This window comes from Strongylocentrotus purpuratus, unplaced genomic scaffold, assembly GCF_000002235.5.
Source record: "Strongylocentrotus purpuratus isolate Spur 01 unplaced genomic scaffold, Spur_5.0 spur5_scaffold_10, whole genome shotgun sequence".
NCBI classification, from domain to species: domain Eukaryota; kingdom Metazoa; phylum Echinodermata; class Echinoidea; order Camarodonta; family Strongylocentrotidae; genus Strongylocentrotus; species Strongylocentrotus purpuratus.
The window spans coordinates 19,702,311-19,724,084 of NW_022145595.1; the positions used below are offsets into that span (position 1 = coordinate 19,702,311).

General features: G+C 38.2%; 1 protein-coding gene across 1 annotated transcript; it reads right to left on the reverse strand.

The window, feature by feature from the left end:
* Positions 1-3,409: 3,409 nt before the first annotated feature.
* Positions 3,410-21,007, reverse strand: LOC105443510 (integrator complex subunit 11-like). The gene is made up of 5 exons (XM_030979713.1): positions 20,430-21,007; positions 6,000-6,127; positions 5,393-5,462; positions 4,886-4,939; positions 3,410-3,735 (listed from the first exon to the last, which is right to left on the reverse strand). The coding sequence occupies exons 2-5, from the start codon at positions 6,095-6,097 to the stop codon at positions 3,670-3,672; spliced, it is 288 nt and encodes a 95-aa protein (XP_030835573.1). The 5' UTR covers positions 6,098-6,127; positions 20,430-21,007; the 3' UTR covers positions 3,410-3,669.
* Between the last annotated feature and the right edge of the window lie 767 nt (positions 21,008-21,774).

Here is a 21,774-nt window from a genome sequence, read left to right on the forward strand (position 1 = left end):
GTAAATTTTGGCTCAGATTTCCTGAAGACTCTGTCCGAGACCAGGGACTTATAACACAGTATAGGCCTATAACTGGTCATATTGTCAAAAGAAATATTGTTTATTTTGTTCATATGGTTCTAAGAACCCTTTTTATATGTTTTATTTTATACCGTTGCACGAACCCCACCTTCATGCGTCACCCGAAAGACGACAGAAAAATGAGAGAATATTTCTCAGGTTCTATTTTTGTACTTTTTGTACAGCAATTTTAGCCAGAGTTAAAACAAAATCAGAATTTAAAAATAATCACTAGCTGGTATTAAAAAGCCATGGAAATTTTCATAGCATTCAATGCATTATAGCTAGTTACCCAATCAAAATTCACTGCACAAAACAGACAATTCTAAATAGCCTTAAAGGTTTTGAATGGAGAGCCGTGATTGGTTGATTGTAGTTGGACAGGTTATGGCTTAGCCAATCAAATTGCTTGTGAGATGCTAGTAGCTGTGTAGCCACCAAGTGAGTAAAGGTGGACCGTGATTGGCTGATTGCCAAAGTTAGACCCACCAATCCCAAAGCTTGTCTTACATTCCATGAAAAGCTGCCAAGGCTGAAAGGTGCTTTCTGATTGGCTGTGTCTGAGAGGAGTTTTCCATTCTTTGCACACGGCACTAAAAGAGTACCCTCTCTATATGCCACTAAGTATTATTTTCCATTGCAATGCAATATCTACTTGGAGCTACAAAACTATGGTAGCCTCGATGTAAACAGAATATGCAGGAAAAGAGGAAAGAAAAGTTGCTTTTTGATGATCAGAATATTGCATGAAAATCAGAGAGTATAGTTATTATGAACCTAAGATCAGAAACAGCTAAACATACCAAAGAATTTTACAAGTGCCAGTTGACCGAGTGGCAGTTTTATTTTTCATTTTTTGAATATGTCACAAGAATATGTATTTTTGAGTGTAATGTGCGTGTCCTATAATGTGCACAGAGTTTCAAGAACCGTTATGATTTTCTGCAATCCTTGAAAAAAGGACATTATTTTCTTTCCATCTACTTGTATGGGTTTCAATAGTACATGTATCCAAAGTTTCATCAATTGAATGATGTTATAGATTTTTTTTTAAAGAAAGGAGAGGGATGTAACTCACTCCCATTTTTAAGTATTCTCTGAATAGTTGGTTCTATATTGAAATTCTACTCGTAAGAATAAAAGCAGAAAAACAATTTCAAAATGTCTCTGGAAACTCTGTGCATTATACACCAAAGTATACTTCTATTCTATAAAGTGCATACAAACAACCGTTTTAAATTTGAAACATATTTACCCAGTTTGTAAGTTAACAGTAATTTCTAAGCCTTACTTTAAGTGAAGTATCATATTTAAGAATTTTTAAGAACAATGTATACTGTTGAAAATTGTTTGTTAATTCTTCGTAGATTTAAGATTTTTACATCATCATAAGTGTTTTAATTCCATTTCTTCGAAAATATTGTATAATCGTTGTTTGTTTAAAGGGAATTTTCGAACAATTTTTAGCATATTTTAATTTTTTTGTTGAATCTTATTGCTCATTGCTTCGTAGTTACATGATTCATTGTCATTCTATCATCTTGGAAATTAAAGAAAAAATGCAACTCAAAAACAAGTTATTCGTGTTTCACAAACCTTTTTCTTTTCTTAGTAGATCTTAAAAAACATGCTAACGTCTTACTATATTTGTGTTTTGTGAGAGTGATGAAAGAGTAAGAGCAAAAGAGAGACTGAGAGGGAACAAGGGGGAGGGGGGAGACGGGAATAGAGGAAAGGGAGGGCAAATGAAAGTAGATTATAAAGGGAGGAAAAGAGAGGGAAAATGCAACTCAAAAACGAGTTCTTTTTGTTTCACACGCATTTTTCTTCCCTTAGTAGGCCTACAAAGGGTAGGTTTTGTCAAGGTGTCATGCTATTGTTTTGCGTATGAAAGAGTAAGAGCTAAAGAGAGAATGAGAGGGGAATGGAAGGAGAGGGAGAGCTGGGAAGGAGAGATACAGGGAGTGAAGGAAGAGTGTGAAACGGAGGAGAGGAAGGGAGAAAGATCTAATTGAAGCATAAAATAGCATGTGTAATGTGCACCCCCAAAAAATATATATGTAAATGAAGATTGAATTTTCTCTTTTTGCTCATACTAATTGTTATCTTTAATGAAAATAAATGATCAGATACGACTTTTCCATTCTCTAGTTACCTATCTTTCTCTCTCTCACCTATCTTTAATATCTCTTCTTTCTACCCCTCCCCTCCCCCCTCTCTCTTTCTCTCTCTCCCCACTGATATTTGTTTCCATAATATCCTTTCAAACTGTCTTCTTCTGCTCCTTGTACTATCTTTTCCATCATTCTCTCTCGGCTAACTCAAATAATATAACAAATACTGTTGTAAACAGGTTTATTTATGTGGATATTTAGTACAAAGTATATTTACAAAGTATTTACAACAATCATAGCCCCATCTTAAAAGGATCGCACCTTCTCTCCCTCAAGCCCAAACAAAAAACCTCTTTGTATGAAAGGAATGATGTATTTCACTATCTTGACTTTTCCTTAAAGTGACTCCGTAACATTGCCATAGATTCTGAAAAAATCTTTAGCTCATGCTGCAATCATAATTATAAACTGTTAGGGCAGTCAGGAACCCCATGACTTTTACAAGCTGATCGCCTGTCTGATTATCAAGATATTTATGATTGGAAATCGAAACCAAACACTTTAGTCTAGTGGGGAAAATGAGTATGGTTAAACCGGTCACTAAAAGAGTTTTACTTTTTTGAGGCACTTCATGATATTTTGAAGTGCAATTTTTTTAGGGCTTCAATATTACAACATGTCACAGACACTGATAGCACCTAGGGCCATGCATCTAAGATTTAAAAATGTTACATAGACATCTGCTTATGAAAAAATGAAGTATGCATTTCTCACACTTGCTTGAAGAAGGCTTTATGGCTGGGGTATAATGCCAGCCAAACAAGGATCTTCAAGGAAAAATGTAATCTTAAAAAAAGAAAATTACTCTAAAAGAGGCAGAAAAAAGAATGAGTGAATATCTCTTAGCCCAAATTGGCAAAAATCAGACAATCTGTTACGAGGTCACACAACATTTCATAGTCACATGTCAGGCCGGAATTGAGCGAAAATTGACATTCTGCATACTGTTTTTCCTAAATTGCTCAATGACAAGCCCAGGTCTTTTGTGCATTTTTCTTATCTCGCATGTCTTTGAATTTATCAAGATATGTTTTTCTGAAACATAACAAATCATAAAAACAGGGAAATACATAAGCAATAAAAATTAAAAAATATATAAGAAATTAATCCTATCCGATCAACATCCTGTGGACCTTGGGGGGGGGGGGGGGGGGGGGGAGGGGGGAGGGGGGGGGGGGGAGTGGGGTAAAATTGCCCCTCCTCCCACCCTCCAGTCAAGCACTAAAACATTTAGGAAAACTGGGGGAAATAAGGGAAAAATCAGGAAAATAGGGGGGAAATCGAGAAGAAAAAAAAAAAATCAGGAAAAAAAAATTGGGAACAAAATCTGGAAACCGATTTAAATTGGGTAATTATCAGGCCTGATCTTTCCTCTGTCCAATATTTCTTCCGTTTGTCCATCCTTCATTCCATTTGGTGATCTTTTCAGATGTCATCATTCGGCCTGGGAGGTCTTCGGCGATTGTAGCATGCTCAGAAGAGAGCTGCCAAGTTCCTCTTCCTGTATATGTAGTTTTTTTAAAGAGAGAAAAGAGAATTGCATTAGAACTGAATGGATCAAGTCATCTAAAGACGTTTACAAAAAATGAATGAGTGGGACTACATAGTTAAGTAATTTTTTTTATTCATAAGTACAGTCAAACCTGCTTTAGTGACCACCTGTCTATAAAGACCACATGTTTTGTTTCCCTTGAAAATTGTTTCTCATTGAAACATGTACTAAAGGAACCTGTCTACAAAGACCACCTGTCTACAAAGACCTCTTTTTGTGTTTCCCTTGGGCGGTCGCTATAGACAGTTTCGACTGTACAAACGATCAGGACAGCAACTTTCTGGCCTAGAGTATCACATCAAGTGTAGATGGAGTTGGGCAAACTGTCACCTATAACTCAAATAAAGTACTTCACAGTTCCCTAACTTTTGTTCATGACTTATGACAGATTACTTCATACAAGTATGTCAGAAATCATTTATAAAACTTGCTAACGTAGATGAATAAGTAAGACTCAACAGGTAAATAACATTATAATAATAATATTTACAACAACAACAACAATAATAGTAATTACAATAATAATTTTGTATAACCAGTGAACCCCTCATCAGCATCAATGGTGCTTTTCTCAGAGGGCCCTGCAATTATCATTTCCCCAGGATGGCGAGGTACCCAATTACACCTTGGTAGAGAGTAGCAAATGTGGATTAATTAATGTCTGGCGAAAAGACGTTAGTGCCGGCTTGGGTTGCGAACCCTCAGCCATTGGATTGAGAGTCTAGTAAATGAGCCACTATACACAGGGGTGATAGTTAGCATTTGTTTTTGTCCTCAACCAGATTCCCCCTTGAGAAAAAAAAGGATTCAGGAAAAAAAATGGCATCTAACAACATTCCCCGCCTTTTGGGTAAGAAAATTGGGGAAACAATTGGGAAAAATCTTGAAAATAGGGTTAAAATCGGGAATTCAAAAAATAATCTGGAAAAAAATCTGTAAAAATAAATAAAATAAATAAAATAATCAGAAAACCGATTTCAATCATGTAATTATCAGGCCTGTATACAACTAAACGGACACATCAACATTGATGCAAGTGTAATTATTATGCAGCCCTTTCCAGCATTGGATTAGAATAAATGAATAAATTAAAACCTACCTGGTAGGGCCATGAGACGAGAAGATCTAGATTGTCATCGGATTCTGCAGACATCTGAAGGATAGAGAAACAAAAAGGGAAATATGATTTATTGCAAGTATCCTTTAAATTATTATGTTTCCATCATAAACTTTTCATCTTTTACCTTCTTGTACTCCATCACCATCATCATCAAAATTTTGTCCTCTTTATCATCATCACCATTATCAACATCACCATCACCACTATCATCACCACCACACCTTCTTCTTTCATCCTCTTCCTCATCATCACACGATGGTCCTCATTATCATATTCACAATCATCATCACTATTATCGACACCGACATCGTTGTAATCATCATCATCGTTGTAATCATCATCATCGTCATAACCACCATCACCCTCAATGTAATCATGTCCACCACCATCATTTTCATCATCGTAATCATGCCCATCATCATCATCCTCATCAATCATCATCATCATCATCCTCATCAATCATCATCATCCTAACCACCATCTCACCTTGAGAAGTATAGCCCCCATCATGATGGAGGCATCTGGCATGAGCTGAACAGATTCTTGAGGGAATCTCCTGCACGATGTGTCCAGAGATCAAGGAACAACATAATTATAAAGAAACAAAGAGTTTCTGAGACATTAAACATTGGTTATCAGGATTTTATATTTACTGCTATTACTCTTCTATAGGCCTCTCAAAAATATTTGTCTTGAAAGAAGATAACAGCTTCATCATATATCAGGTTAGTGGGTTAATTGAGAGGTGGCTATAGAGCCATGAGTTTGCTTTAATTAGGCAGTGAGGGCAAGACCACGGTACCAAAGGGTCTTGTTGTTGGGAGTATGTTGCTTGACTGGCTTCTGAAATACATGCAGTACTCATAGATACCGTTTTCAGCAGGTCGTCTTACTGGAAATTCCATAAAATCTACCAACAAATCTATTTGTAAGGTCATGTCAGGGCTAACAAAGCCATTGCATACTGGATGCCCACCTACATGATTTTACAAGGTTTATATTTCTTTTCTTTTTTTATTATTATTTTTTAAATCATGGGTTATGGTTCTTGTATATAATCATCATTAAAGGATAGAAAAGTTTTGCTACTAACCTTTTGAGTTTCTTGGTGAGAGCCTCCATGGATGATGCCGATGTAGAGACAGTGGATGTGAATCTGATATCGTGCTCTACCAGACCTAGCTGCTGCATGACCTTAGACAGCTCTTCTAATTGTATCCTCTGAATCACAGACAGACAGACAGAGATGGGTAAAGGTTATCATGAATGAATCAGAATGATGCTGATGTAGACACAGTGGATGTGAATCTGATATCATGCTTTACCAGACCTAGCTGCTGCATGACCTTAGACGGCTCTTCTAATTGGATTCTCTGCATCAGAGACAGACAGACAAACAAACAGACATGGATAAAGGTTATCATGAATGAATCAGAATGATGCAGATGTACACACAGTGGATGTGAATCTGATATCATGTTCTACCAGACCTAGCTGCTGCATGACCTTAGACGGCTCTTCTAATTGTATCCTCTGTATCAGAGACAGACAGACAGACAAACAGACATGTTTCCCTTATACATGTTTAATTAAATGGAATTTATACGAAGTAGCGAAATGTGCTAATAACTGGTAATTTATATTTGTAGTATTTTCGAAATGAATTGCATATAACTAAATCATCAGTAATTAAGAAATATGCTGTAAATTCAGATAAATTGTTTAGAAAACATAGATCTGCACGCACCCCATATTCAATATGCAAATTAATTGGTGTCAGCTGGTTCAACTGGAAATATGCCAACAGTCAGTCATCAACTGGTGCAACTGGAAATATGCACACAGACCAGTTATCAGCTGGTGCAATGAAAAGATGCCAACAGTCAGTTATCAACTGGTGAAAATAGAAATATGCCAACAGTCACGGGATTATCACCACAGAACTTAAATGGTAACTGTGAAACCATCAAGACACCTAATAATGACTAATTTTTCACACCTAAAATTCACCGATGCCCAGTTTAGATTAATAATCCGTTTGAGTCACGAGATCATCACCGCGAAACTGCTGGCAACTTTGACTACCATTTAAATAGGTGTTTTAAGACACCTAATAATTACTAATTTTTCACACCTAAATATCACGGATTCACAGCTTAGATTAGTAATCAGTTTTAGCTACGTGATCATCACCAAGAAAGTTATGGTAACTTTGAAACCATTTAAAAAGGTGTTTTAATTAAGACACCTAATAATTACTAATTTTTCACACCTAAATATCACGGATTCACTGCTTAGATTAGTTATCAGCTTGAGCCACGTGATCATAACCAAGAAAGTTATGGTAACTTTGAAACCATTTAAAGAGGTGTGTAAGACACCTCAGAATGACTTATTTAATATAACAAGAGATTCACGGACAGAACAATAAGACGATTAGCCGGTGTAAGTAACGTGATTATTACCATCCACCTTGGATAACCTGTGAAACCAATCGATAAAGGTGCTTACAAGACCAAATAATTACGTATTTATCACCACCATCGGTTAACGGACAAAAAACTTGTTGCTTGGTCAAGTACATGTAGTTATTTGGTCATAAACACTTGATTTACAGAGGTAAGTGGGATCACGTTACTCCAGTCGCGTGATAAATTGGTGGTTTTTAGGTTAAATAAAAACGTGAACAGGAGTACCTTTTTTGTTTAAATGAAGGCACGTGTCGATAACGTTTAAATCTAGTTCAAAATGCACCATACTTTAAAATCACTTAAAATACACTCCCAAAAGAGGTTACTTTTTAGTGTTTTGTTTATTGGGATTACACCAAAAATCTATTCAGTTAAAGTTTGAAGTTCATATCTCAAGGGGTTCTTGAGATATCGCCATAATGAGGCCAATACCTGGAATTTCATAAGTTGACCTCTGTGACCCTTGACCCACATTCTCCAAAATCCAATCAGATTATCTTTCTATGGTGATACATACTATCCTCCAGTTTGAAGTTAATATCTCAAGTGGTTCTTGAGATATCGCGATAACGAGCTGAATACATGGAATTTCAAGAGTTGACCTCTGTGACCTTTGACCCTTGACCTACATACTCCAAAATCTAATCAGATTTTCTTTTCATGGTGAACCATACTAATCTCAAGTTTGAAGTTGATATCTCAAGTGGTTCTTGAGATATCGCGACAACGAGCCGAATACCTGGAATTTCATGAGTTGACCTCTGTGACCCTTGACCTTTGACCTACGCTGTATGATGCGGGTATGATGGACCCATCTACATGACACAACCCACCGAGGCTATCTGTCCTATACTCCGTGTAAGTATGCTGTGATGAATGAGTGAGTGATTGGGTGGGTGGGTAAGTGAGTGAGTGGGTGGGTAAGTGAGCGAGTGAGTGAGTGGTCGAGTGACATAGTTGGTTAAGATGGAACCATCTACATGACACAACCCACCAAGGCTATCTGTCCCATACTCCTTGGAAGTATGCTGTAAGGAATTAATAAATTAATGAATACAAAGAATGAATAAATGATTAAAAGAATAAATAAATGAATTAATTAATTAATGATGAATGAATGAATGAATGAATGAATACAAAGAATAATGAATGAATGCTAGCTTGCTTGTCACTTACCTATTGCTACAAATCACATTATGACTGACTACTCTAGAAATGGGACAAACTACCATCATAGAGGAGACAAAAGTTTGGATAATTTAGTAAACAGTTCTACGACACATCAAATTTAATTACCTGTTTTGGTATCTATGTCTAATACATGTACAATGCGGCGATCATCAAAATGGCACCTTTTAGCGATTGTAATACCACTTATCTGAGGAAGGTGTTTAATTTAGTTATATACACATTCAAGTATGTCAATATATAACATACTATGTTATATATTGACATACTTGAATGTGTATATAATTATGATGAGGGTAACAAGGATTGTTGATAAAATTCGGGTTGAGCAAAGTAAAACTGGTAGGTCAAGCGCTGCGAATCTCGAGACAATTGCTAGAAAAGCATTCGTCTTGCATGTTAGTCGTGATCAAAGGCAGTTAGCAGAGGGTCATGAGGGGAGGGATGAAGATGCAGCCCCAGTCTTAGGCGTAGGATTAATGCAAAGGGAGCTTGAACAGAAACTGATGCGTGCAGGTAGGCTTAGATTACAGGAGGATCTAGATACGATTCGTCTCGACAGAGATAAGAAAAGGGAAGAATTAAGTGACCAAAAAGTAAAATTAAGTTCTCAAATTGCTAAGACGCGTTCATTACGAACACGTCTGAAAAGAGCGGAGAAAAAGAGGAAAGATTTAGAGAAGCGGGGGGATGATTTAAGAGCAGTTATTACTGTTATGGAGGACAAGGGTGGGGAAACTGCTAAAGCGGTTACGGTCCAAGCAGCGCCTAGTACCAGTACGTCTATACCGGAAGAGTTAGAAGAATTGCATGTTAGTCGTGATCAAAGGCAGTTAGCAGAGGGTCATGAGGGGAGGGATGAAGATGCAGCCCCAGTCTTAGGCGTAGGATTAATGCAAAGGGAGCTTGAACAGGTGCGTGCAGGTAGCCTTAGATTACAGGAGGATCTAGATACGGTTCGTCTCGACAGAGATAAGAAAATGGACGAATTAAGTGACCAAACAGTAGAATTAAGTTCTCAAATTGCTAAGAGGCGTTCAGTACAAAAACGTCTGAAAAGAGAGCAGAAAAAGAGGAAAGGTTTAGAGAAGCGGGGGGATGATTTAAGAGAAGTTATTACTGTTATGCAGGACAAGGCCAAGGGTAGGGAAACTGCTAAAGCGGTTACGGTCCAAGCAGCGCCTAGTACTAGTACGTCTATGCCGGAAGTGTTAGAAGAATTGCATCAATGTAGAGAAGAGTTAGAGGCTGCAAAAAAAGAAATAGGTGATATGAAGATAGAAATTGCCCAACTCGACGCGCAACGCAGGCAAGACAGAGTTATGTACGAGCGACGGCTTAAAACTAAGAATTTGGTAGCGTCTAGTGCGTATAGAAAGGCTAGGCAAAATAGATATACTCGGGAGTTGGGTCGGTCACGTCAGAGAGCGAAAGTTTACGAGGAAAGTGAGGCTAATAGGAAAAAGTTGGCAGAGGCGCGTAAGGACATAAGGGGGTTCAAAAGACGGTTAGAAGACTTAGGCTATGAGGAAAGTCAGGCAAAAAAAAAGAGCTTCAAAACAAAGAACATATATGACACTCCCGTACGAACTGTCTATTACGATTTGATCAATAAATATAGTGTTAGTGCTGAGAATTGCGAAGAGGTAGTTAGATGCGTGCTAGAAACTTTAACAAATACTGAAGTTACAAACCTGCCCAAAAAGAGCACGGCTAAAGGCATGTATCTAGAATCGAGGACATTATCGCAAATTCAGGTTGCCGAAAGTCTATCACAAAACAAGGATATGACCATGGCTAGTGATGGTACCTCAAAACTCGGTCATCACTATGCTTCGTATGGTGTTTTCACGGAAGAGGGTAGTTCAGGGTTACTGGTAGGCATGCGCGAAACCGATGACGGCACTGCAGCCACAACTCTAGAGACCTTAAAGGAGATAGTACGAGACGTCGTCCATAAGCAGGATGATGAAGCTCAAAGTCATGCGATGAAAACTGTATTCAGTAATATAAAGAATACAATGAGCGATAGGCATATCGTACAGAAAAAGTTTAACGAACTTCTTAGGGACTATAGGCAAAGTATCCTTCCTAGTGTAGTTGGGGGGTGGTCTAGTATGACACAGGTCGAACAGGATCAGGTCGGGACCATGCATAATTTCTTCTGCGGGCTTCATTTTTTGGTAGGATTAGCAGATTATTCGTCAAAGACACTAGGTGCCTGGGAATACATGATTTTTGGGGATGATAAGGTAGGTGCCGCGGCTTTAAGTGGGGTGTACGCTAAAGGTAGTGAAAGCGGTACTGAACGGCTCGTTCGTACTGTATTTAAGTCTGTTCAGGAACGCGCGTGTGAGAAGTCGGGAAAACCTCTCCAATTTAGGACATTTCTCAAATCCAAGGGGATTTTGGCCGTACCCCTCGCTCCCTTTATAGGCAATAGGTTTAATATTGTGTTTCACAATGGTGCTGGTGTTGCCCACCTGAAGGAGGAGTTAAGAGAATTCTTTGAAAAATACAAAGATGATAACCTCCTTCTGAAGGCCGTTCACGCTGATCTAGGTGTCAATCAATATATCGCAGGCACGCGTGCGTTAGGCTTGATCGATAAGATAGTGACAGGTCCTTTGTGGCGCTTAATGAATGAAAAGGGGCACATAGTAGAAATGAATGACCGCTACCTAGTCATGCAAGAGTGCTTCTCTAGATGGTCTAAAGACAGTAGTCAGTTTATGGTGGGCAACGATCTCCTGTTCAATGACATTAAAGTCCACACAGATAAGATTTATCACTCGTTGGTTAGTCCCGACGCGGAGCTAGACGCTATGACTAGGCAAATTCTAGAATTACTTTTCACGACTTTCTGCCAAGTTACCGAGAAGATGCTATCAGACCATTTACCGTCCGGTACGCATGTGGGAATGGGTGAGAAGAAGATGGAAGAGACAGTAAGTGTGCCTAGGCATAATGTAGGTGTAGAGAGGGACTTTGGGATGCTAGATAGGCTTATGCGCTTAAAACCATCAGCGAGTACACTAGTATACGAAGGCATTATGATGAATGTTCGAAATAGAACTAGCGAATGGAGAAAAGGTCTGACAGAAAGGAAACAAGAAGAGTACATAGAGTACTCCCGAAAGAAAGTCGCATCCACAAGGGAAGAATACGCGCGTAGAAGGAAAACCCTTTGGGATAATAGGGAAGCGAAACGCAAAGATAAGAAGCAAATTGCATTAGAGAAGGAAGAGAAAAAAAATGTTCGGACTCAAAAGGTGTATGCTAGCGTAAAGAGTAAATGCGGGGGAATTTGGCTTACCGAATCGGAGGTGGCATCTAAATTACAGGGAGTTAATGAAAAAGAAAGCATCGGAATGCTGAAGGCCCAGCTGCAGGCTAGGAAACATGTTTTGGGGGAGAAAAACGTAGAAGGTAATCTAAACATCAGTGTAAAAGGCAAGATGAAAAGCCTGTTAGAGCTAAGACAATCTCTCATTTCTATCATTAGAGCAGCAGCGGAGAGGGAAGATAACGTAGAAGATAGGGACGAGACGAATTATAATAACGAGTGTGCCTCTTCCGAGAAGGTGCTGGCATTCCATAATAAAACGCGCGAAAAAATGACTAAAGAAAGGGAGCGGGCAAGTACTAGTAGCAAGGGAGTGAAAGGTGTGAGAGTGCAGTATGATAACTTAGTAGGAAAGATAGTTGAACACCTAACTTCTAACGAGGATAATACGGAGGAGGCCGATGGGTGGTACCGAGCTATTGTAGTCGGCAAACACAAGAGAGGCCTTATGCTTAGCTATGATATCAATCCGGAAATAATATACACCTTCACTAAACGCGACATTCTAGAAGATTTAGAGAAAGGGGAGATAAAGGTCGTAGTATTAGACATAGCCGATGTTGTAGGCATGCATGTAATGCATCAATTTGAGGTGGGGGATGAACATGTATGGTATAAAGGATACATTTCTTGTAAAACCGGGGATAATGAATGTCTCGTCGAGTATGAATCGGTAAATGATGAAACCGACGACGATCGCGAAGACGTAGATCTTACGTGGCAGGGGGCAATTCTAGAGGATTATAATAACAATGACCTTAGATTTGTTAGACCGAAGTAGATCTAAAAGTAGGACAGCGTGCGCTAAATATAAGTGTAATTAAGATACATTTTTAAAAGTATTTACATTATTTATTTATCTTATTATTTAATGCCGTCGCTCGTGCATAGCTTGGTTGTTAGTTATCATATTTTGTAGTAGTTTGGGTAAATTAAGTTATGTAATTAGGATACATTTCATTTTTTGGGTATATATACATTTTTTGTATTTACTTTTACACAATGTTTGTAGTATACATGAGAGGGTAGAAGGATGCTTCATGCAAAGTTCAGCGAGGGAGGTCTAGGGACATCCAGCTCATTATGTTGTCATGCATGACGCTCTCCTGAAACCCTTGTACAAAGTATACACATATTTACGTGTGCATAATTCTAGTTAGGGTGTGAAAGGTATGAGAGTGCAGTATGATAATTTGTATTTTTTTATAAATGGAATGTACAAAACCATTACTGACGTTGATTATGAAGAGTTTAATTCCAAGAGGAGCTAAATCCACTTTGTGTATTTGTGTATTTCCGAGTAAATCGCCTTTTGTTATTTTAACACTTTCCCTATAGTAATGTATGTTCCTCTTTGGATATAATTATGTTACTGGTGTAACCCTTGACCAATGATACGGTTTAAACAAATCTACCAAGTATATATTTTTTTGTGCTGAATTCTTAATTTTTTTTTCTGATGGATTTAGCTCCTTTTGGAATTAAACATAATTTGTAGCTTTAAAACATAACATATTTCAAGATGAAATTTAACAATGTGATATAGTTCATTTTATTCCCATGTAGGAAATGAGTATTTTGAGACAAACAACTCTATTTTGATAACAACGGATTAAGCTCCTTTTTTTAATCAAGCTCTTCACAAAAAAATTATTTATAAAAAACATATTTTATTATACTTCTAACCTTGCGGCCAATTTCTTTAAATGGTCATGTATATACAGTTCTACACCCCCCCCCCCCCTCCCGCTTAAGAGGTAAATTTATTTTTTTCTTCAAATATTTGCAAATTTTTGAAGAAGTATATGTCGTGTTTTCTCTTAAAAATCTTACGGTTGTTTTTGCAATGTAAAATCGGGTGCTATTTATAATCAACCATAATATTGAGATTTGAACAACCGTTCAAAAATGGGGATAACTTATTATCGCTGTGTGGAGCCCCGAACGAAGCGAATTAATTCAAACTGCATGGAATTCAAATTATCCAAATTAATGGATCACAGCGTTTTGACTGTTAACAAAACAGAATTGGTGTGTCTGGCCCAAGACAGCCATTTTCATTTATTTTCTTTGACATTTTCATATGCCTTTGACGGGAACTAACTTCTCGCCCGGCCCCACGGGGCGAAAAGAGAGCTTGGGCAGGGCCATTGGGGGCAGTTCCCAATGTGCGCTCAACCAAGATATTTATCATTCTTTGTATCGGGGGGGGGGGGGGGGGTGCCACTAAATGCGGCCACAAACAAAGCTTAACGCATGCTTCTATGAGCACCTTTCTTCCAAAAACGGAGCACGGGTCGGATCCCCCCCCCCCCCTCCCCTCCTGGATCCGACAATGCTTTGAATGTTTCATTTCTGACATGCATTTCGATTTCTATATCATTCTCTTTCTCTCTCTCTTTATTGCTTTTTTTTTCTTTTGTCCTTTATTCGCCACTCAATAATTGGGGGGGGGGCATGTGCCCCCACCCCGTAGCTACGCCCTGCTTCATCATTAGGACGTGTCGTTTTTTCTCTTATGAACAATTGTTTTGTAATGTCACATCTGATGCCATTTAATTGATATTGTTGATATTTTAATAACCCTTTTAAAAATGGAGATACAAATGATTATTGCTGTGTGAAGCCTTAAATAATTGAATTAATTCAAACTGCATGAAATTCAAATACTCCAAGTTAACAGATCTATCACAACTTTTTGACTGTTAACAAAACAGAATTGGTGTGTCTGGCCCAAGACAGCTATTTTTATTTATTTTCTTTGTATTTTTCCTTTACCTTTTGACGGGAATTAACTTCTCGCCCGGCCCCACGGGGCGAAAAGAGAGCTTGGGCAGGGCCATTGGGGGGCAGTTCCCAATGTGCGCTCAACCAAGAATATATATTTTTCATTCTTTGTATCAGGGGGGGGGGGGGGGGAAGGTGGCACTTAAGGCGGCCCAAACAATGCTTAACGCATGCTTCTATGAGCATGTTTCGTCCAAAAGCGGGGCATAGCCAGAAAATATGCCTCCCCTGGATCCGCCAATGCTTTCAATGTTTAATAACCACCCCCCCCCCCCCACCCCCTGTATTGCTCCATTATTAGGATGTGGTTTGTTTCTCTCCTATCCCCTCTTTCTTTCCATCTCCCTTTCCCTCTATGGGGTTTTGTAATATAGGCCTATTTGGGGCGAAAAGTCATGTCTTTTTCGAAAGCAAATATTGTTGTATAGTTATGTATTATTGCTTGTGAGAGGTTAGTATTTTGCATTCTTCATCAGCGACCAGGATGCGAAATTGTTGTTGAAATTTAAAATCCGTTTCTGAAGCAGACTAATACGCAGGGTTAGGTCTGCTCCTGGTCGGACGGATTTAAAAACTAATTACTAGCCTAACTCATAATAACTTATAGTAACAGTTTTTAATACGGTATGAACAGGGTACGCCGAGGAGGCAAAAATATTTTTATTATGATTTTTGTATTTATGACAAGGCAACACTGAGTCCCTCCTTGGTAAATACCACCCCCTACCCCATTCAGTAGAATGGTAACAATATCAATGTTGCAATGGGGTAACACAAGTTACAAACCATGTGTAATTGTTGTGTCAAATTAATTAAAGATCGATTGTGTATTATAATCCTCACACAATCATGGATCCCCTAAGAAGAGCAATCGAACCGCGTCCAATCGGAGTGGCCCTTATTTATGGGAAGGATTACCAACTTTCAATGCTTCAATCGTTTTGTACTTCTAATAATTTTTTAACTTACACTTGTCCTTCCGAATTTTGGAATATTTATTGTTTATTTTTTATTGATGAGATAGAATTCATACAAAGTTGCTGTTACATGAGACCGTCCGCATGTCCATTTTGGATTGCGCCAGTAACCTTTTACCATATTTAGGTGAGTATATAATCAGTGAGCCTCGACTTAACACATTCTTCCTTTTTACCTGTTTTGGTACTACCACCTATCCCATTATATAGGTTAAGGAATCATGTACTAGTATTTGAATCCGAGATTTAACCTTATTCAACTTGTTTTCCTAATGATTTCAGTCTACTGTACAATCGACTAGAACAACATCCTATGCTAGATTTCTCTTTAATTTGTACTTGCTCGTGCAAAGCTAATTAAGGCAGCGCACAAACCCTCTCTCTCTCTCCCTCTCTCTAGCTCTACCGCTGATCAATGCACTGTGGCTTCGGATTCCTTCTACGTGTACGCGTATGCTACTCTCTCTCTCTCTCTCTCTTTCTAGCTCTACCGCGCGCTGGCTTCGGATTCTTCCTACACGCTAATCCGTCCAGTGAATTAGACAGGCCAATTACACAGCTTCAATGTATGACACGTTTTCCCTCCTTTTTCCACAATTGGAGTATAGACTGTTATCCAGTCATTTTTACTCAAATATCTTTTATAAACACTACTCATACAGAACTCGTACATGATTCACTGCACTCCGAAAACGAGCTCGACACCGTGTTTAGTGCTGTCACAATAAGGGACTCGGTGTGAGACTACGTTGGTACGTTTGGCGCGCGCTTTCTTTTGCAGCTCATACATTATTCATATTTTGATGTCGCAATGGCAAGTCGCAACTTCGGCGCTCATACATATTCATGTATAATCTCTAGTTGGGGCTCGAACAATCATGTCTTTGTGCACAGTTTTCGTCCCCAATTTGAGATGGCTCTAGCTATGGGGCTCAAACCAACGCAAGATTGACAAAAACATCGTACTCTATCTACCTTCGGTTGTGTAGTTTGTAAAAATTTGCAATTAAAAAGATATAATCGTTTTTCGTTATATTTTCTAGTTGTTAAAAGTGACATTTGAACACAACTAATATGTTAATCTCTATCAAAAGTTCTTTGATATTAAATTGATTCCATATTTTTAGGCTCTACCTTCAGTCATTGAGAAGGATTTTAGTGAGCTAACCTCATCGCCCTCTAGGACCCTTCTAGTTTCTCTTGTCCGTGCGTTATTTTCGTCTGCTAACAGAATTATTGGATCTAAAAACGTCAAAATCTGCAAGATCGTCAACAAAGGGTGAAAGACTGTTACAGATCCGTGATTATAGGTATGTTGTGGAGCGTGTAATTGTGTATTTGTTATACATTTGATTCCATAGATATTTGTTTTCTTTTTTTTTCCCTTTTTTTTTCTTCTGGTAATTTTCTGACTTGGACGACGAGCGCACAAATCGTAGGCGTAGAAGCCTTACGCCCGGGCATTGGCCTCCCTAACATAGTATGCTTACAAATTTGTAATGCATATCATTTTATTTATTCATTTTTTCATAGGAGGACTACAGGAAAATTACTGTTGAGAAGAAAGGAGAAACAAAAACCCGGACTTTAGTGCCCCAGCTGAAAATCTCAGTTTATTATGGATTTAATATCAATAATATTAATTATGCTAATATATGCAAATATAAACATACCAAAACTTGATGATTTTTAATCATTTGACGTCATAAAAAGCAATTTTAAGCCAAAAATAGCAGCGAAGTAGGGGATCTCCTCTTTGCTTGATGCGAGGGCATACTCGTGATATAGGCCCCGCAACTGTTTTGAATCGATTATAATTTTAAACTAGGCTTCTAACTTCAGCCAACTCACTATATATACTCGTGATCTAAGCCCCGCGCAACGGCATCGCGCGCACTTCAACACAGCAGCGGGGCCTGTATAACGACTATACTTATATACTCGTTATATAGGCCCCGCGCTACGGCATCGCGCACAATTCAACACAGCAGCGGGGCCTGTATCACGAGTATAGCCCCATCCTATGCATTTTCAAGACGGACAGCACGGTAGTGGGGCTTCTTTCACCGAAGTATAATTAAGGGGTGTTTTTGAGGTTTAATAAATAGAGCAAGCAAATGATTAAAAAGGGTTACATTTAAATGATTAAATTTATCTTTTAGACCCTATTTTAATATTTTTTCTTTTTTAATATTTTACCTTCTTAAATAGTTTTCCTTTTTTAATATTTTTCCTTTTTTAATATTTTTCCTTTTTTAATATTTTGCCTTTTGTTTAATATTATGGCCCCTCTCTTTGAATTTTTTTTTTTTTTTTTGGGGGGGCCCCCCCCCCCCCCCCCCCTCTCTTTAAATTTATCTTTTAGTTAACTATTTTTCCTTTTATAATTTTTTTTTGGGGGGGCCCCCCCCCCCCCCCCCCCCCCCCCCCCTCCTCCTAATTTTTATTAAAAAAATAAGTCCCTTTCAACCCCCTTTTATCTCCCTTTTATTGCTGTCCGTCATGAAAATGTTGGCTGAAGACTGAAGTTAGAAGTCTAAGATGATTTGTAATCGATTACAAGACGGGTAAGTTGCGGGCCTATTTCACGATATTGCCTCATTATCATTATACAAATACATGAAAGATGTTTTTCTTATGTGAAATGTCTATTTTGTGTGATTATCTTCTTCTTTGTGAAGATAATATTGCCATTTTTGTTAAGGAATAAATCTAGAATTGGTCAACCTATTTTGGAAGAGAGAGATTTTGCTCTTTGGTGTCCTAATTGATTAATTTGGACACATAAAATTGAGTGTGATTCAGGTCGTTGGGCAGACTGACAATCTGTCCCAAATGCGGTCATATCTCAAGTCTAGCCATTTCTAGTTTAATTTCTATGGCCAGTTTAACTATGTTTGATAAGAAATATTACATTGTATTGTTGTCTTGATTTTCTCCTAGACTATGAATATTTGGAAAGGAAGGCTTCGGTCCTCTGTGACCTAATTAAGGCCGAAAGTCACCAGTGCCTCCGTAGTTTAATTCATATATTTAATATTGTATAACGCTTAACTTATAACAAATGTATTCGTCTAGAGGGCGTGATACTCCGTAGATCGTATAATGATGTTTTAATGAACTTGATATTGTATATAGATATTGTATAGAAAGTGTATAAAGGATCGAGAGAGTTGGAGAAACAACTTTGTCGTATATCTATAGTTTATTATCTACATTTATTTAATGCATATATAACAGTTTATTACAGGCATGAGTGTAACTCCCCCCCCCCCCCCCTTTCTCCTTCTTCGTCCTGTCTTGGAAGGGACAGTGTGTCCTTCAACCTGGAATGGACACAGAACGTTATATGTATAGACAATGCATGGGCTTGTCTTGGAGGACACAGTGTCCTTAGATTTGGACATGGACACAGTGTCTCTTTTCTTCCCCCCCCCCTTCTTACTCATTTGAATTGCACTCATTATTGTATATAGCATGACATGTATATTAATAGAATGACATTGAATAGTGGACAGTTGAATATGTACACTCGTAGTTAATTAATTAAATAGCTGCATTTACGAGCCTATCTAAATCAGGCAATTATTACTTTACTACATAATTAAGAGGTGCGAACTTAAGACAGTAAGGGACGAATTCAATGGAATGCCGGTTATCTTTGAATTTAGAAAGTCAAATCTTATACAAGTATATTCTGGAGTAAGTTATAACTAGGAGATAAATACTCGAGGCTAGTTTATAACGGTGATGATGGATTTATATAGGTACAATGTTTAACCGACAGAGTGTGTTAGCTTGTTACTTAATAAAGGAGTGGAAAGACTTTTGAAATCCTGGTCGGAAGGGTGTATTGGTTTAAATGTTTCATTCTTGTAGAATGGGGACGATAGGGACACATTGGCCAAAGGTGTCGGGCGCAGGTAGATAGTTGTTTCAAGGGGTAGGAGTACCGAGAATACTAGTAGTCGGTCAGAATAGAGTTACTTGTAATAGGAGTTAGAAAGAAATGCTAACTTTGGTTTGATAGCCATGGTGGTTTGTAAAGTTTGTTAGAAAAGCCTCTATCTATAAGTTCAGTAAGTTTATACATGTACATTATTTAAATCGTATGCAGTCTATACTAGTCAATTAAGTGTTGACATCCTGTAAATTAAAGCTAAGAAATACTGTATAAATAATACAAGCAGTAGGTCTAAACATTTATTACAATAATTAATTAATGTATATCTAGTAGTAGCAATCAGTAAGTTAGTAAGTTCATGGAAGTATTTCTATACTTGTTGAGAGTTTTACAGTTCTTATATTGTTGAACAGTTGCCTAGAAATGGCTTAGTGGATAATAAATTCATTATTCGATTTTAGATCGATTTCAAGTTACAAATCTTGTTAGTCTGGTTTGCCTAGTAAATTAAGTATGCATTGTTGATGATACCGTACAAAATCTATAGTAGATTTAGAACTTACTGTAGGAATGATTACTAAACAGGAACACAAAACTTCGTCTGTATATTTCAGACAAACGGACTCAGGTCATCGTGCCTTATATATCGCTCGGAAGTGTGAAAGGGAATAAGATACTATTTTTGTTATTTAGTGAGTGACTGAGTGGAAGACTTGATACACAGAAACGAATGTATGGGACATGATTATGGTCTAAATGGTGTTGTGAGGCTTGTTAGAGAGACAAAAACATGATTAGTTCCTACTTAATGATACTTAATTACGGTATCAGGGGTGAGAATAACACTCACCTATAAAAGGATGGAAGATATTGTGAAGTGGTTTGAGACTCTAGAAGCTAACTTTGAGTGGAAATGGCCAAATCAATACCGGATTTTCCCAGAGTGAGACAGTGCGTCTTGCACGTGACGAGAGACAGATTGGGAAAGGACGAGACAGTGCGTCCCAAAAGGAAGCAATTGCCATACGTCACAATGACTTTAAGCGTATACTAGTAGAAGGACGCATGGTCCGTTTCTTAGGAATCTGTGTATGTAAGTGAGAGTGTATCAGATTACAGAGTAAATGTAAACACACAAACCGTGTTGTTTTGGAGATCCTAGCGCTCCAGATTAAGACTAGGTGGTGGCAGCAACCGTCATGGTAATTCATGGTATAAGGGACTGACATAAAAGTGGTTATGAATGTAGTCTTCTTTCCAGACCTGTTTTACTTGTATTCCCTATATTGATAGAATTCGCTATAATGGTAGTAGGAGAAAGTTTATGTAGCGATGGGGATGATTTTGGGACACTGGTGGAAGCATATTAACCACCCCCCTTGATTCCCCGATTCTATCAAACCGTCACAATGGTGGGATTTTCTTTCTAACCCCCCCCCCTCTTCTTCCCTGATTTCACGCCAGAACCGCCACAATGGTGGCAGCGGTGGGATTTCTATCAAATCAACCCCCCCCCCCTCTTCTTCCCTGATTTCACACGCCAGAAACCGTCACAATGGTGGCAGCGGTGGGATTTAGAAGCATCTTTAATTGCGATTAACTGCAATTCTAAGATGAGTTGTGTTCTTGTTTTGGTGATAAATTATGTTTATCACTTAGAGGAAATAAAAAGTGTTATTTTTTTATGATGTAGTAAACGTACAGTAATTAGGAAACTAGTGCAAACCAGACAAGATCGGTATCATGAACTTCTAAACTTATGAGTGCAACTTTTCAATAGAGTATATGTACAAATAATAATAAAAGTACACTTAAATTAAATTGTACAAAAACAACATTGTAAGAGGTTAACTGGTGACTTAAAAAATTCTTGCTTGGCACTATGAATTGAAATATTAAAAAAATGGATCCAAGAGGTCAAGTTCCTGACGGACTGGACGGAGTGTCTGGAATTACGCTGGCTGTGTCCGGACAATGTCCAAATGGGACCAGGTGTCCAACGGGGACAGAGTGTCCAACAGGAACCAAGATGCTTGGAAATGGATGTCCAGGATCCAGAAATCGTACTAGACATGGCTTTTATGGAAATGCCATTCCTGAGGAACATAGACGTGTCTTTACACCGAATCGGAGAAGGAAATACTTCCGGGCAAGTTTGCTGGAAAATCCCCTGGTCGGAATATAGAAGACACTTT

Excerpts from the sequence above, each read along its gene's own strand:
- LOC105443510 (XM_030979713.1), bottom strand. The coding sequence starts at position 6,097 with ATGCAGCAGCTAGGTCTGGTAGAGCACGATATCAGATTCACATCCACT. Across the intron at positions 5,463-5,999 it reads CTCACCAAGAAACTCAAAAG|GAGATTCCCTCAAGAATCTG; the intron begins GTTAGTAGCAAA and ends CACATCGTGCAG. Across the intron at positions 4,940-5,392 it reads TGGGGGCTATACTTCTCAAG|ATGTCTGCAGAATCCGATGA; the intron begins GTGAGATGGTGG and ends TCTATCCTTCAG.